Below are 15277 nucleotides of genomic sequence, written 5' to 3' on the forward strand. Positions count from 1 at the left end.
ATATGTAACATTAGTAGATGGGAAACCTAAGCATTGTTATTTTCTCCAAGGATGAAATCATTTCCAATTTCAGCATTATTTATGAAATAATCAGATACGTCAAGGCTGGGACAAGGAGCATTTTCTTCGTTAACATAATTTGCTTATGTATTTTTCTCTTTGCCTTTTACAGAAGCCTGGTAAAGGTCTACCAAATGTTTGGCCGTACGACAATTACATCCCCAATGCTCTGTCATGCCACATCTGTAACATGTGTCTTTTCCTTTCAAAGGAGTTTGTTTGTGGCTTCCAGATGAGTGTCCCTTCTGTTTTTCAAAATTTTTAAAATTATTGTTTCTTTGAAAATTGTTTCTACCACGACCACAGCCACGGCCGCAATAATTTCCACGGCCTCTTCCACGACCATTGTAATTTTCACGTCCACCTCTTCGTGTAGCATTTGACTCGGGTGGATAAGAATTTTTTGCATTTGCCTCATGATGAGTGGCCAAAGACCCAGTTGGTCTAAGATTATGATTTTTCAACAAAAGTTCACTATTTTGTTCTGCTACAAGCAATACACTCATTAATTCATTAAACTTTTGAAACCTCTTTCACGATACTGTTCTTGCAACAGTATGTTGCTTGCATGAAAGGTAGTGAGTGTTTTTTCAATCATCTGTTCATCCGTGACTGGATGATCACAGTATCTCAATATAGATATTATCCCATGTATAGTTGAATTATAATCAATTACAGATTTGAAATCTTGGAATCGTAAATTTGTCTAGTCAAATAATGCCGTAGGAAGGAGCACCCTTTTATGGTGTCCAAATCTTTCATTAAGGCAATCCCATAATTCTTTGGGATCTTCAACCATCATATACTCAATTTTAAGGCCTTCATGTAAATGATGCCTTAACAACACTAAGGCTTCTGCCTTATCTTGTTCAGTAACAGGTTTTACAACTGTCATTGCAAAAGTGGTAGTATCAGTTGTTTGACCTGAGGGACTTTTATTTTCTTTAACAGTGTGCTCCAAGCCTTGAGCTTTCAAATTTATCATTGCATCCACTTTCTATTTCAGAAATTTCTTTCCAGATAAATCTAAGATGCTGAACTGTCTTTTCATAAGGTCTCCCATTTTAGCTACAACAAATTAAGTGATAATTAGTTTATAATAATAAATTTTATGCACAACACATATGTTTAGTCCTTCCATAATTATAGTTAGGTTAATAAAATAGGTAATAATTAAATTTAACAATAATAAACCATAAATAATATAGTTCTTTTCTCCCCCTTGGTTTATTATTGTGAGTAATTATATGATTAAGCAAAAATTAATCATGTTAGTTGCAAAAAAAAACAGCAAAACGACAACAATAACAGTCGTAACAATAATTATAATGATAACGGCAATATTATACAATGATGATTAATAACAACAAGCTAACATAATAAAACAAAAACAAGCTTCTAATCTACTAATTAAAACGACAAAATAAGTGAGTTTTACTTATACATAATGACAAAAATTAATATTGCTACTAATAAAACTACAAGCGCCGTAATTAGAAGGAAGTATTGTTTTATTTTCATTAAATCTTCCTCAAAAGTGAAAGTGTAGGTATTTTGGGTGTTTTGGTTGCCGTCGCCGGGGAACATATTGGAGAAGAAGGGGGTGAAAAAAAATTTAGGTGACTTTTGGATAAAAAGTAGGAAGGGATACGGGATTTGTGGTGAAATCGGGGGAAAAATCTGCCTTTTATAGAGGTAGGTTTATCCGTTACTATTGTGTACAACTGTAAAAATATCATATAATAGTCTAATATACTGACAAAAATTATGGTCCAAATATATATATTTATAATTGTAAAAGGTTATCACACTAGGAATGCAAGCCATAGTGGTCCGAGAGCCCTAATATCTGAAAAAGATCATGGGTTCGAAAACGGAAAGAAACACAAAAGTGTGTAAAAGTAAGAAAAATAATTAGTATAAAAGGATGCATCTTTTTGTCAATTTAGTTAATAATATGCATGCAGAATTACTACTAAGCAATTATAATAACTAAAAATTTATACTTTACGTAAAAGATGAGCATGTAACATGCATAAATCAAACAAAAAAACAATATAACAACATGAATAAAACAAAGGAGGATATAATGATTTTACAAGTAAGAGAATTGTTTTTCACCGTTGTTTTTGAGGTATATAATACAATAAATCTTTGAGTTTCTGGTATAGAGGATCCCAAATATGGGCAAGTATAGAGCATACTCCTCAAAATATTTAGAAGTACTAGGGTGTTTTGCACGCGCTTTGCGCGCGTTACTAATTGGAATTTTAGGGTGTAATTGTTGTCTTGAGTGCGGCAATGTGGGGTTTTTTTTTTTTTTTCAAATACGTAATGAGTTTAAAAAGAAATTTTATATTCGGGTGCTAGTTACATATGTGTCTAAAGTAGTATTGAGCATGGTTATTGTTTTAAAAAATTGATAATAATGTTTTTGGTAAGGGAAAAAAAATGAAGTTTTCTATTGATTTTCCCAATTATCATGCCCTTCTCCTAAGCTAATTTCCCTATTAACTAAAGTGATTCCTTAAGTAGTCTATTGATTTTCTTATGTGATATTTCTTTTCTTAAGTGATATTTCTTCTTGAGTGATCTTTTTTCTTTATTGAAAATTCTTTAGTGGTATCTCTCTTGATGTCGTTTTAGCATTTAGTAACTCTTTTTCCTAAGCTAATTTCTTTTTTTAGTGGTCTTTAATTTGTTAAGTTGTCTCTCTTTTTTCATGTTAAGTGATCTTTCTTAAGTGGTATATCTCAATGATCTTTTTGTTAAGTGGCTTCTTTCTCTTTTTCTCTCTTTAGATTATTCCCTTGATTTTCTTAATCTTTTGTGTGGTCTCTTTTTCTCTCGCATTTTATTAAGCCTTTTTCCTAAGATAATTACATTTTCATAAGCTAATTGTCCTAACTTTCTTAGGTCATGGGTCTTTCCTTAAGTTGTCTCTCTCACTCATGGTTTCTTTCTCTCCCTCTCCTAAACTAATTACCCTAAGTTTCTCCCTAAACTAATTGTCCTGAGTTTCTCCTAAACTAATTGCCCTGATTTTCTCAAGTTATCATTCTTTTTTTAAGTGATGTTTCTTCTTGGGTGATCTTTCTTTATCTTGAGTGATTTTTCTCCTTAAAGTGATATTTCTTAAGTGGTTTCTCTTTCTTGTTAGCATTTTATTAAGCTTTTTTCTAAGCTAATCTTACTTATTTTCACAAGTGATTTTTTAAAAGTGGTCCTCCTCTTATTGTCAAGGGATTTTTCTTAACTGGTTTCTCTCAAATAATCTTTCTTAAATGTTCTCTCTCTTTCTTTCTATTTCTCTTTCTCACTCTCTCATGTGTTATTTTGTAATTGATCTCTCTCTTTCTCTCTCTCTCAAATGATCTTTCTTCAGAATTTAACTTGAGAAAATGTGATTAGCTTAATTGGTCCAATGAACCTTTTCCTAAGCTAATAACTCTTATTTTAATTTCTTAAGTGAACTTTCTCCCTCTAATAATAGTAATAAAACTTATAAATTTACAAAACAAAATTATAAATTATAAGTCTTAAGTGAACTTTCTCTCTCTAACAATAATAGCCAGTTCCATAGTGCAAAGGTCGAACCCCCATCATCACCCCATAATTATTCCAAGGGGTTCTAGGAGCCATAGGCATCCCATAACCAACTACACCATACCCACCAATAGGACTGGTGGTGGTAACAAGGAATTGACCAAGATAATTAAAAGTGATAAACCAAAATCCTCTAGGCCTGTTATTGGAGTTATCATACATCACAACTACATCTGCAATCCTACCAAACTTCTCAAAGTACTTCTTAAATTCCTCCTCAGTTAGATCAGCAGACAAACCCCCTACAAATATTTTCTTTGTTTTATGGGTATGATCACTGTTGCTAGCACCATAACTACCATTACTGTAATTCCTAACAGATCCTTTAACTGTATGAGAGTACCCTTGCCCCGGCAGTTGCTGCCGATGAGGCGATTGTTGTTGCGATTGTTGAGTATTTGATTGTTGTTCATGTCTTGGTATAGCTTTTTTCACTTCTACCTATATAACAAATTCCAGCAAAACACAACTCATCGCCAAAATTGAACCAAAAATTGAAATCTTATCAAATCTAGTCTTCTATATTTAGCCTAATTTTAGATATACATTTGTTTTTGAATATGAGACTAATTTTATTTTTTATTAAACAAAACTCAAAGTTCTACAACAATAACTTCCAAATAAAACATATAATAAAGAACACAAAATAAATTGATATGTAGAAGCAAGATAAATTGATGGACCATTTACTTACTTTGACATCATCACCTACAATACAGAAAATTAATATTTGAGACCCTAAGAAAGAAATGAGTTAACATTATCAGTTTATAATCCTATATATTACATCTCATAATCATCAATTGTAATCTAAATTGATATTAAAAAATGTAACAAGAACAAACCTGCACACAACTCACACATCTCAACATTTGTGTGATATCTTTCCAAAAATAATTCAGACTATGCTGGCCAAATTGCCAAAGACAATCAAATTAAAAAGAAACATCAAAGCACACACTTTGCTAATAGTTTCAGACTGCTTCATGAGATCGAACAGCTTGCTAACCAAGACACTAAATATTAAAATTTTCGGTGGTCTGATAACGGTGAGAATCTCCTTTGCTACATTGATTAAGTAGTGCACTGTCCAATATGGATCAATCACCTGCACCCAAAATCAAACCCCACAATAAATTTCCGAAAATTAGTACATTCCTAAGAAATTTCAATAATCTAATAATTTTTCACACCCTAAAACATCTTAAACTCACAAATTACTTAATACAAATATACCCCAGAAAGAAGGATGCAACAAGGCCAGCAACATAAAGAGATGATGTGAATGAAGTCAACAATTCACTGTTGAATTTGCAGTAGTTGCTAATTTTGGTGTCTTCCATCATATTCAAATACACACTTGGGAAGAATTTCTTTAGAAATGGCTCCATTGATGTTACTCCACCTTCAAATTCGATACACATTTTATAGTACATTAAATTTCTAAGTACTAACCTAAAGCCAAGATTAATTAGCCACCTTATATATATTATGCTTGATAATTTGAGACGAAAATTGACAAGTATGAAACAAGGAAATCAAAGTTGTAAAAAAGAAAAACCTGAAATTCCAATGTCATAACCAAAAAGTACTCCTCCCATAGCAGCCATCATGCAAGATATTATAACAAACCATGTCACCTTGCCATTATAATTATCACCTCCGCCCCGAGTTATAACTGCTACACCACCTGCCATCACTTGTATGAACAAGGCCAAGGGCCAAGGACAGCGATGATTGAGTCAAGGTCGAAGATGATCAGTAGAGGTTGTTTGTGAGGTTACGCTATTTTGTTAAATATATCATCTCATGTTCTGATAATCACGATTACTAACAAAATTTCTCGGCCGAAAAAGAATTATTTGTTTTTTCACCCAAAATTTCTCTATCTCCTCAAATTTCTCCAGATCTGTAAAACCCCAAATAAGAAATATGGGTGAATTATAACTAATAAAGTTTTTCTTCTCACGCGCCGTCGCCGCACTCAATACCAGAATTTTGTGTAACCTCGATCTGTTTTCGAAGCTCATCAACCTAAAAAACAAGAAGATAAAAAGGAAAAAAAATCAAAATCAGAGGATCTGAGACAAACCCTAGAAAATAGAGAGCGAAATTAGGGATTGAAAACAAACAAATTGAAATAATTACTCAATATAAATATCCACCTGGTGAGGGATCGTATGAAAGAGAGAGAGATGAGCATGGTGAGATACTTCCAGAATTAAAGATCACTCGCCGCCATTAGGAAGAAGATTGAGGTCGACATCATCGGAAGAGTTGATGAGAAATCCGACAGAATTGGGAGAAGAATTCCTTCTCTAAGCAATTGTGTTCTTCATGAGTGTCGTCGATGAGAATGTGAGATAAGGAAGAAGGACGAGATTGAGAAGAGGAGAGAGAACAGAGAATTTTGTCTGTGTGAGATGAGAGAGGAAAGAGATGTGAACTGTGAGTTTTGTCTTTTTCACTGCAAAATAATTGGAGGGAAAAATAGGAAGACCACTGTAGATAAGGAAACCAAAGGCAAAATACAGGGGTGAAATCGTCCAGCCACTGTTCATAAGGATTCCAACCTCCTTTGAGCAATTCTAATTTGTGCTCCCTCGCTTTTATAGGGTAGGGATATATTATATTACTTGTTATAGATTTTTAGAAGTAGGTATAAATATACCTGACTAAAAACTGGTGCTGATAACGTGTTAAATATGTGCCGATAGAAAGTTTTATTCAGAGAAATAAAGGAGTAAGTGAAGATGGGGAAATTGGTAGTGTTGATCCGGTAAATTTTCTTGTGTCATTTACACTTGCATGACACTCTTTATATAGCCATATGAGTTCACAAGGGTTTGGACTCATATGAGCATTGTAACATCAAATCAATAATTGGCATTTACATTATCTTCTAACAGAGGAGAATTAAAAGGGTAATTTTTTATTTTGGTAATAAGGGAAATAGGGCATTATGCTATCAAAATAAACTGGCTTAATGGTATTTTGCATATACTACCTCTGTTCTTGTAAGTTTCAGGGCCGGCCCTTACCTGGTGTAGCCTGAGCGGCTCCACAGGGCCCAAAATCTGAAGGGGCCCAGGTTTGCTTTAAATGGGTATATAAGTTTCTAGCGTACATAACATTCACATGAGGTTGTTTAGCTCAATGGTTGTGTGCTTGTTGTTTGTTGTTGGAGGTTTTAGTTCGTTTCCAAGGATTGGATCTTTTTCCTTCTCTCTTTTTTTTTATTCACTTTTCCTTTAGTGTTTTACAGCATACATATTTGGCATAGGCAGCACTTTACCTTTCTGCTAACTAATCTAAAAATCCTTTGCTTGCATTTATATTTTTGTTGTTATTACACAATATGAATTTTAATATGCTCATTGTTGTATATATTTAATTTTTGTATACGACGTAATAAATTCTATATCTACTAGTGTGATAAATAATAATTGGAAAAAAAAAACTTAATTTTGTACATTCAACTAATACTAAAATTTCATTTTGGAAACAAATTTGTACATTTGAATAATACTAAAATTTTGGATGCCAATAATTATATATATCTTTTAATTTTGTGTGATAAAATCTCTTCCGTTCAAGTATCAAGGGAGGAGGTGCGATATGTAAGACGTGGGATCAAATTGCATATATATATTCTCTTGTGAATCTCCTACACCAAATAATTTTATTTTTTAAAAAACACTTAATCATTTTATCTACGATTAATATTTTCATTGTAAAATAATGAATTAATAGGAGGGTCTATCATATCTTAATTGCACAGGGCCTCCATAATAGTTGGGATTGCCCTGGTAAGTTCTACTCGCTTATTGTACATACGCAATTTAATAAATTGTTGAAGAATATGAGTGTGTGTAAGATAAAGTAAAAGACATAATGCAAAAAGTGCGTTTGTGTAAGAAAAAAGTGGATAAAGTAAAATAGTGTGTATGAAAATGTGTAATTATTGTGGGGTTGAAGAGGCAGGTAGATGGTAAAGCCATAATTTAAGTAATGCAAAATGTTAGAATATAAAATAACACCTTAAAATGGAAAGTGAATAGAACAAAAAACAAAAAAAAGAACAGAGACAATATATCATAATCAATAAAAAAAAAATTTAAAAAAAAAAAGCGCTTGAATTTTGTGTTTCTTCATCTTATCATGAAAAAAAAAAACCAACTACGGAGTTTAAAAATTGTGATACTTGGCATTTAGGGTCCATCATTTTCTTAAGGTTCACTTCCAATGGGGTAATTGGCTAATTGTATCTTCATAGCTTGGAGAATTTGGCATTACATAACAGTACATCAAAATCAGAAATCTCCAGAACTCGTACTCTTCTATATACTCTAAGACCGTCAAAATGTACCAACATTTAAATAAGACACCAATATTTTTCCATCGCCTAATTGCAATATTGGCATATAATGTGAATAAAATTCCTATAGAAAGACAAACTGCTTCACCCAAGAACCTTTATCCCCGTATACTTTCATCACCCAAATCTCACATTCGCGATGATCTTCAGAATCACGGACCATTGTCTTGACAAGTACCTATGAAGTGACTCGTTAAAGAAAGCGCTACTCTTGCTAAGATGAAATCGCGGACCATTGTCACCACTAATAATCCTCCATTCATGGGTGCCGAGTGTTTGTATTTTGACCACACAACTTTGCTTCGTCTTGAGGAGTCTAACGAGTTTATTACTCCATTTTTTTATTACTCCATCCGTTTTATAATGTTAGTCCCATATAGAATCAATCACATAAAATAAGAAAATAAATATATTTGGAATTTAACATTAAAGTACAACATAATTCATAATTAGATTACCTTATTTAACTTTTTTGTTTTTTTTATTAGGAAAACACAAGTCATAATTACATAATTTAAGATAAAAATTTCCTTACTTAGAGTCATGTCATCAATCCACAAACAATTAATTCCAAAAACAATCAATTTATAAATGAAATATATATTCAATACGGGTAGATCTTTTTGAAACGCCCAAAATAATATATGGGACTAATATTATGAAACAGAGGGTGTACTTTTATTAGACGGATCTATTACTTTAATAACTGTGACGGGTCATAGGGATCCCTAGAATTGGTCTCTCTCAGATTAGTCAGATATCCATTGAAGCGCACTCAACGTTCTCCATTGAAGCGCAGTTGGTGTGAATCTAGTTCTTGTATCCCCCATTCTGAGGTAAGTTGTTTGTATTTGTTATCATGATATCAAATATCCCTAAAATTATGAGATCGATAATTGAATCAAATATCCCTAAAATTTGGTTGCTAATGTATTGCACAACACTTTAATGTTAGGATTTAACTATGAAATCAGAGCTCTTTTCCCTCCTGCCCTGCCTCAGGGACGGGCCTGGATGTTATTGGAGCCTGACCCGAATTTGGGTTTTGACTTGTGAGGCCCATTGAGCTTTGAGCCTGAGCCTGAGCCTGAATCCGAGCCGAATTCCGGTTGAGCTCGACTCGAGCCTGTTATTCCTATTCAGGCTTGGCTTGTTTGCACCACTAATGAGCCCAGTTAAGAAGTGAGATTATTAGCAAGGACTCAACTTTAACCATTTTATGTTAGGATGGAAACCATGAAAATGGGACTTTTCTTCCTGGCCAGGGCGGCTGCTGTGATGGGACTGAGCATGTTCATGTTTTTGATAAGAAATTGAAGTATATTAGATTATTGGGACATTTTATAATCACAGAAGATAAATTTGTTTACTATTGTACTTCGCGATAATTGGGACATTTTATAATCACAGAAGATAAATTTGTTTACTATTGTACTTCGCTTATTATCCAAATGGAAATTTCTGGTGTTTCATTGTTGTATTCAGTTTTGTCACTTTGTGTATCGATCAATCTGTCATTCTCGATCCAAATTAAGGTTTTATTTTCATTATGAAATTCATACTTTGGTTGCTGATACTGCAGTTGCTGATATCATACTTAATTGTAAAATGTCTCCAAATTCTAGTTTCTCATAATATCCTGTAATTGAATACAGATTGATTTTTGGTAGTATGGTTGTGTGAGAAGTTTGGGAGGGACGGGAATGCTTTGGAACATGACTATGCAGGAAATGGATGATACGGTTTTGAGGGTGATTACTTGATTAGTACATGTCCATTTTTCCATATCTCACATGGCAAGTTCTTGCTTTCACTGCCTCAGACGGGCTGCTGCTAGGTTCTCTGTGTCACTATTGAATTCTTCTCAATTGGAATATCTTTCTCCTAGGTACTTTCTCCCTCTCATCCCTGATTCTCCAAAACCCATCACTCTCTACTTTCCTTATTTCCTTACCTCTTTCTTCTCTATCCAGGTTGACAGTGCATAACCCTCGTTTAATGTGGAGAGATTGTGGACCGTTGTGTTTTCCAAACCCATCAAATCACTTATTAGTTTCTCGAAATCTCAGTTATGGCACAGTGAATTTGGTTATATCTCAAGGAAAACCTAAATTTGAAGTACAAGAAGTAGATCCTCCGAAGAAAGACAAGTGGAAGACAAAGAAGAGGCTCAAGATGCAGAGGTTGAGAGAGAAAAAAGAAAGGAAAGCAGCTAATAGGAGGGATCCACGGCGTCTCACTGTTAAGAGAAAGAAGCAAAAGTTTGCTAACGTTGAGGATAGGATCAAAGATAAGCTGGAAAAGGTATCCTTGTTATCATCGAGTATTGCGTACTAAGCTCTGCAAATGTCTTTTTTGTTCTTTTTTGTTGAATCTTGTTTGGTATGTGCATGTTTTGCACAGGATTTTTCATGTTATATGTCCTTTTGGTATCTTCTGTGTGGGTATAACCTTCTGAGTTTTTAGAGAAACCCATGTAGGATTTTTCAAGAAAATAAAAGTTATTGTAAAAAAATTCTATAAAATCCCCCTGAAGAACCATGAAACTCTAAGTAGTATGGTCCACAATCATCGATACCAAATTGGTTGGCAAAGGTTTCTGTAGAGCATTTAGTATGTGTGCTAAATGGCTTCTGATAATTTACTCTAAATGATGATGAAGTGCCCTATTTAATGTTCTTTTCATGCTTTTTTTTTTTTTTTTTTTTTTTTTTTTTTTTTTTCAAAAAAAAAAAACTGTGAATGAACTTCCCTGCTTATCGGCTTTCTTTTACTTGTTTGCTTCTTTGTCATTTGAGTGGCATGGACTTCTACCTGGAAGATTGGTTGAATAATAAATTGATACTCCGCATAGATTTGTAATTTTAACTGCAAACTAATGCCCTATACCATATTGTATATCATCAATTTAAAATTTCAATTTAAACATTAACTATTTAAAGAAGTAGCCAGAGAACTGGAGATTCCATCTCAGTTAAAAAATCTACCAGTGAGCCAGAGCCATTTCATTCAGAGTGGTACAGATGCTTTGGAAATTTATGATTTATTATTTTGTGATTGTGAATTTTTGGCTGACTCCTTTTGTGTTAAATCATTGAATGATTTACAGAGATGACTGTTTCCTTCAATTTATCTTTGCCTTTTTTTCCTCTTTCACCGTGCAAGGTTACCCATGCTTTTCTAGATTAAAGAATATAGATTTTTTACTACTTCCTCCACCCCAACATTAAGTTCCTCTTCCTATTTGGCGTGGATAATAAGAGTGCCCAAATGAGAATATTTTCCCTTAGCATGCAAAACTCCAACTAATTATCGATGGGACATATTTGAGAATGCATGCACCTCTACAACCCTCCGAAAGAGAGTGACCTTCAGTTTGGGACATCCTTTAATAGTTGTACGGAGTATAACTTTATTTTAAGAGGTATAAAGAATTTTGTGGTTCTTTGTTTCTTTGACCTGGCTGAAATATATCTTCATCGTCTTGCACTTTATTTGCACCTCTAGGTTCATTTTCTGACTGGATGCCCTTTTTTTGTTCTTCCTTTACCTGTCCCTCATCCAATCCTCCCTTACCTCAAATCTTGTAACGCAACATATTGTCTTTCATACCTCTGGTCCCCCAACTTTATTTCACCTAGAATCTTTGAAAAGTTCATGGTTGGACAGGAGTAGCTTATTCATTGTCTAACTTTATTTGGCATTGACAGATAATTTCGTTTCTTTCATCCCTTGCAGGCAAAAATCAAAGAGGCTTTACTGATTGAACGCCTCAAAAAGTATGAAGTTCCGAAGGTTCAGGGTCCTGTTGTTCAACCACATAAGCTTAATGGCGAGGAGAAGTTCTATTTTAAGAAGATGGCTCAGAAAAGGTCTAATTATGTTCCAGTTGGTAGAAGAGGTGTTTTCGGTGGTGTCATTCTCAACATGCATATGCATTGGAAGAAACATGAAACAATAAAAGTTTTCTTTAAGCCTTGTAAACCAGGCCAAATTCATGAATATGTGCAAGAAATAGAGAGATTGAGTGGTGGGATAGGAATACAAATAATCGGAGATGACACAGCTATATTCTACAGAGGAAAGAACTATGTGCAGCCAGAGGTCATGTCACCCATTGATACATTGTCCAAGAAAAGGGTGTGTTTCCACAACGAACATATTTTTAAGCATTCTTTTAACTATTTTTGTAGTAATATATATCTTCTGATCGCAGCCTTCTAGTTATATCATTATTTGGAAATCTGACTAGAATAGGTATCAGAGATTTCAGCCGCAGATCTTCTCAATCTGATTACTCAAAAAATTTGCTACATTCTGTTACATGGTATCTTGAGAAGACTAAAATTAAAAAGATGTATGCCTTATCATGACTCATGAGATATGGAAGATGATCTGGTACTGTTATGCATTTGTTTGGAACCTCAGAAGTAGGCTTTCATATTACAGTAAATTGGTGGGTTCAACATTTCTTAATTTTTCTTTTGCCAGGCCTTGGAGAAATCCAAATATGAGCAGTCACTGGAAACTGTGAGACACTACATTGCTATTGCTGAAAAGGAATTAGAGCTCTATTACAGGCATATAGCACTGTATGGTAATTCAGACAAGCAGAACCACAGTACAATTGGTCAAAATTCATTAGAAGATGCAAATGATACTGTAAATCTTCATTTCACTAAAAGCGAGACTCTTGAGTCATCCCTCGATTCTTTATGCAATCCTCAAATAGAATATGATTCCTCGGACCAAGAATTAAATGGTGCCAAAAATGTGTCTTCCAGTGGGACAGAGCAAGAAGATGACTGCATGTCTGATGATGATCTGGATTCTGCAAAGAGATAAATCTTTTCCAAAATGTAAGAGGCCATAGTGCATGATTGCATTTAGGATCCAGCTATAATCGCAATGTTGCAAGCTGGTATTCTGCAAGTTATTCAACCCTGATCATGCTTCCTCATGGTCAGTCATCATCTCATATTTATGGATTCTGGCTTAGGTAAATACTCTGTATATATACACCTAGAGCAAAGTGTTTCTTGGAACTGTTCACTATTATTTCTGCATTTGTCAGTCATGTTCTCTCTTTGAAATGGCTCTATTGCATCTGGATTAATCTACTTCTAGTAATCTAGACCAATACAATTCCTGAAAATTTTCTAGAGTACTTTGTATTTTGTGTACAACAACTAATTTGATTTATTAATAAAATTAATGTACTATATATAATCACAACATGCTTTGAATGATGCAAGCTCAATACTTCTCTCATTTTCTTTTACCTGGTTTTGCATACAAGCAGAATTACAATTTTCTCCGTTTTGTTTGGGTAGTTCATCACTTCATACTTCAGTGTAATTTTTCTTTTGCTGTTAGTTTTTGTTAATATTCGAGCCTTTCAACTTGTATATGAATTTGACCTGTATAGAAGATTTGTACCAGACTTCTAAACTCAAGCATTTTTAGAAGCCAAGTGCTTCTTAGGCCATGTTTACTTTGTATGAAAAAATGACTTCTGAGTTGGACTTTGTTTTTCCAGAATTTCAAGAGTTATAGATTTTGAAACTTGTGTCTAACCTGATTTGATCGGATCCGCTCTTAAGTAGTCGACTAATCGAGTTCAATTTGAACTAATCAAACAAAGATTACAACTTCAGGTGTATCGTCATTTGTCAGTTGATATCGAAGGAAGTAGGCTCAACAAACTCCTGAGAGGGTTTGATATAATTGTTCAGATTTCTTTGTTAATTTTCGTAATTGGTCCTTTGCACCAGAATGATTTGGACCTTTATGCTAATTATGAAATACTCTTGCCATCTTACATACGTATGACTGACCTTGTGTAGTGATATTTTTCCTAACAAAACAATCAATAATCACATCCAAAAATGCAGACAAGTTAAGGTGCCGCTTATAAAACAAATAATAAAAAAAAATTGATTTGTTTTTAGAAAAAAAGAATATTAAATTATACATGTCTTTAAAAGTTTTTCCTCTACAAATTTTTTGTGAGACAATAATCGTTAAAATGATTTATTTATTTATTTTTATTTTATTTATTTATTTATTTATTTGAGATGCAGGGAGTAAATGATTCATAATTTTTTGAAAATCTGATTTGAACATCTTTGTGTGAGGTTCTTTAACTTTATTACTCCTTACAAAATTGCAAACCTCACTTTTTAAGAGGACTGTTACCCTAAAATTCAAGGCCAGTTTTTATTCTTTTATCCATGATCTAGCGTTGTACAAGTCAATAATACATTTCGCATTTTTTTTTTTTTGACACGCCCATGTTTTAATTTTTGGCATTATTTATAAGCTTTACTTTGTTTATTTTTTGTGATTTAGGCTCTATTTGACAATTAGCTTTTAGTTGTTTGCATTAACAGCTTTGACTTGTTGATTGTAATTAGTTGTTTGTATAAAATTTTTTTGTAAATAGTTGTTAATTATGAGTTGTTTTAGTCTATAAAATAACAAGATAAAACTCTTTCAAAAAGCTCCTCATATGAGATTTGATCATATTTTGAGATAAGGACTAAGGATTTAGGAGGAACCTGATCAAACTCCAACGCTCACGATTTTTTTAATCTAGTGTTTGCGATGAAGGGGGTAAATAGTACTAATAATACGTGTAAATGGTGTAATATTGTATGCTTTATTTGATGCCAATGTAATTATGGCATGAGCTGTAACAGCACTTTATCTCAAGTCCATAAAGCCTGGCCTTTATTCTGTTTGTAGATACGGCAAGTTAGGCTTTTGGTAGACGGACATGCTTTGCCACATTAATTAACTTGTTTTAAGGAATCTAATTATCACTACTTGCCTAATTCCCATTGTTTCCTTTGTGAAGTGTTTGACATCCTTTTTCTTTGTTTAAGTATTAAGCTTTGAATATATTGGTAAATTGAAAATAGAAAGAAGAACTTTAGTTAAAAAAAGAGGGAACAAAACTTACTAAGGCTCACGGCTTACTATATATATATATGCATTTTTTTTTTACAACGGTTTAAATAAATATAACTGTATTACAAACTACGAGCCTTACTAGCTCCTTTGTTACAACGAGAATATATTAAATTAAAGGACATCTTCCGTGCTTGATCTTGCTTGGGTGAGAAATCTACCAATTGCCTTTGAAAATACGACATAGAATACAACATTCTATTATTGTTCAAAAAAAAAAAAAAAAAAGATTAAAAAAATTTTACACTATGGAACTTAGAT

The 15277-nt window shown here is 33.3% G+C and overlaps 3 protein-coding genes and 1 long non-coding RNA gene across 6 annotated transcripts; 1 reads left to right on the plus strand and 3 right to left on the minus strand.

Moving 5' to 3' along the window:
- Positions 1–143: 143 nt before the first annotated feature.
- On the minus strand, positions 144–1045 carry LOC145580760 (uncharacterized). Its single transcript, XM_081637870.1, has 3 exons — positions 797–1045; positions 589–658; positions 144–544 (listed from the first exon to the last, which is right to left on the minus strand). The coding sequence occupies exons 1-3, from the start codon at positions 1043–1045 to the stop codon at positions 144–146; spliced, it is 720 nt and encodes a 239-aa protein (XP_081493996.1).
- A 2573-nt stretch (positions 1046–3618) lies between these two features.
- Positions 3619–4295, minus strand: LOC145580761 (uncharacterized). The gene is made up of 2 exons (XM_081637871.1): positions 4281–4295; positions 3619–4107 (listed from the first exon to the last, which is right to left on the minus strand). The coding sequence occupies exons 1-2, from the start codon at positions 4293–4295 to the stop codon at positions 3619–3621; spliced, it is 504 nt and encodes a 167-aa protein (XP_081493997.1).
- Positions 4296–4321: 26 nt separating this feature from the next.
- On the minus strand, positions 4322–6183 carry LOC145581841 (uncharacterized). 2 transcript variants are annotated; one of them, XR_014099696.1, is made up of 4 exons: positions 5832–6183; positions 5228–5700; positions 4903–5071; positions 4322–4774 (listed from the first exon to the last, which is right to left on the minus strand). It is a non-coding gene; the product is annotated as an uncharacterized LOC145581841 (long non-coding RNA). The 2 variants fall into 2 exon arrangements; XR_014099695.1 differs by having other exon boundaries at positions 4322–5071.
- Positions 6184–8763: 2580 nt separating this feature from the next.
- LOC145581842 (uncharacterized) lies at positions 8764–13117 on the plus strand. 2 transcript variants are annotated; one of them, XM_081638870.1, is made up of 5 exons: positions 8764–8880; positions 9700–9932; positions 10018–10348; positions 11783–12184; positions 12536–13117. In XM_081638870.1, exons 2-5 carry the CDS (start codon positions 9838–9840, stop codon positions 12887–12889), a joined length of 1182 nt encoding a protein of 393 aa, XP_081494996.1. In that variant the 5' UTR covers positions 8764–8880; positions 9700–9837; the 3' UTR covers positions 12890–13117. The 2 variants fall into 2 exon arrangements, with proteins under 2 accessions (XP_081494996.1, XP_081494997.1); XM_081638871.1 differs by having other exon boundaries at positions 8834–8880; positions 9867–9932.
- The last annotated feature ends 2160 nt before the right edge of the window (positions 13118–15277 follow it).

The sequence above is a fragment of the Chenopodium album genome, chromosome 15 (genome assembly GCF_948465745.1).
Source record: "Chenopodium album chromosome 15, dcCheAlbu1.1, whole genome shotgun sequence".
Classification (NCBI taxonomy): domain Eukaryota; kingdom Viridiplantae; phylum Streptophyta; class Magnoliopsida; order Caryophyllales; family Amaranthaceae; genus Chenopodium; species Chenopodium album.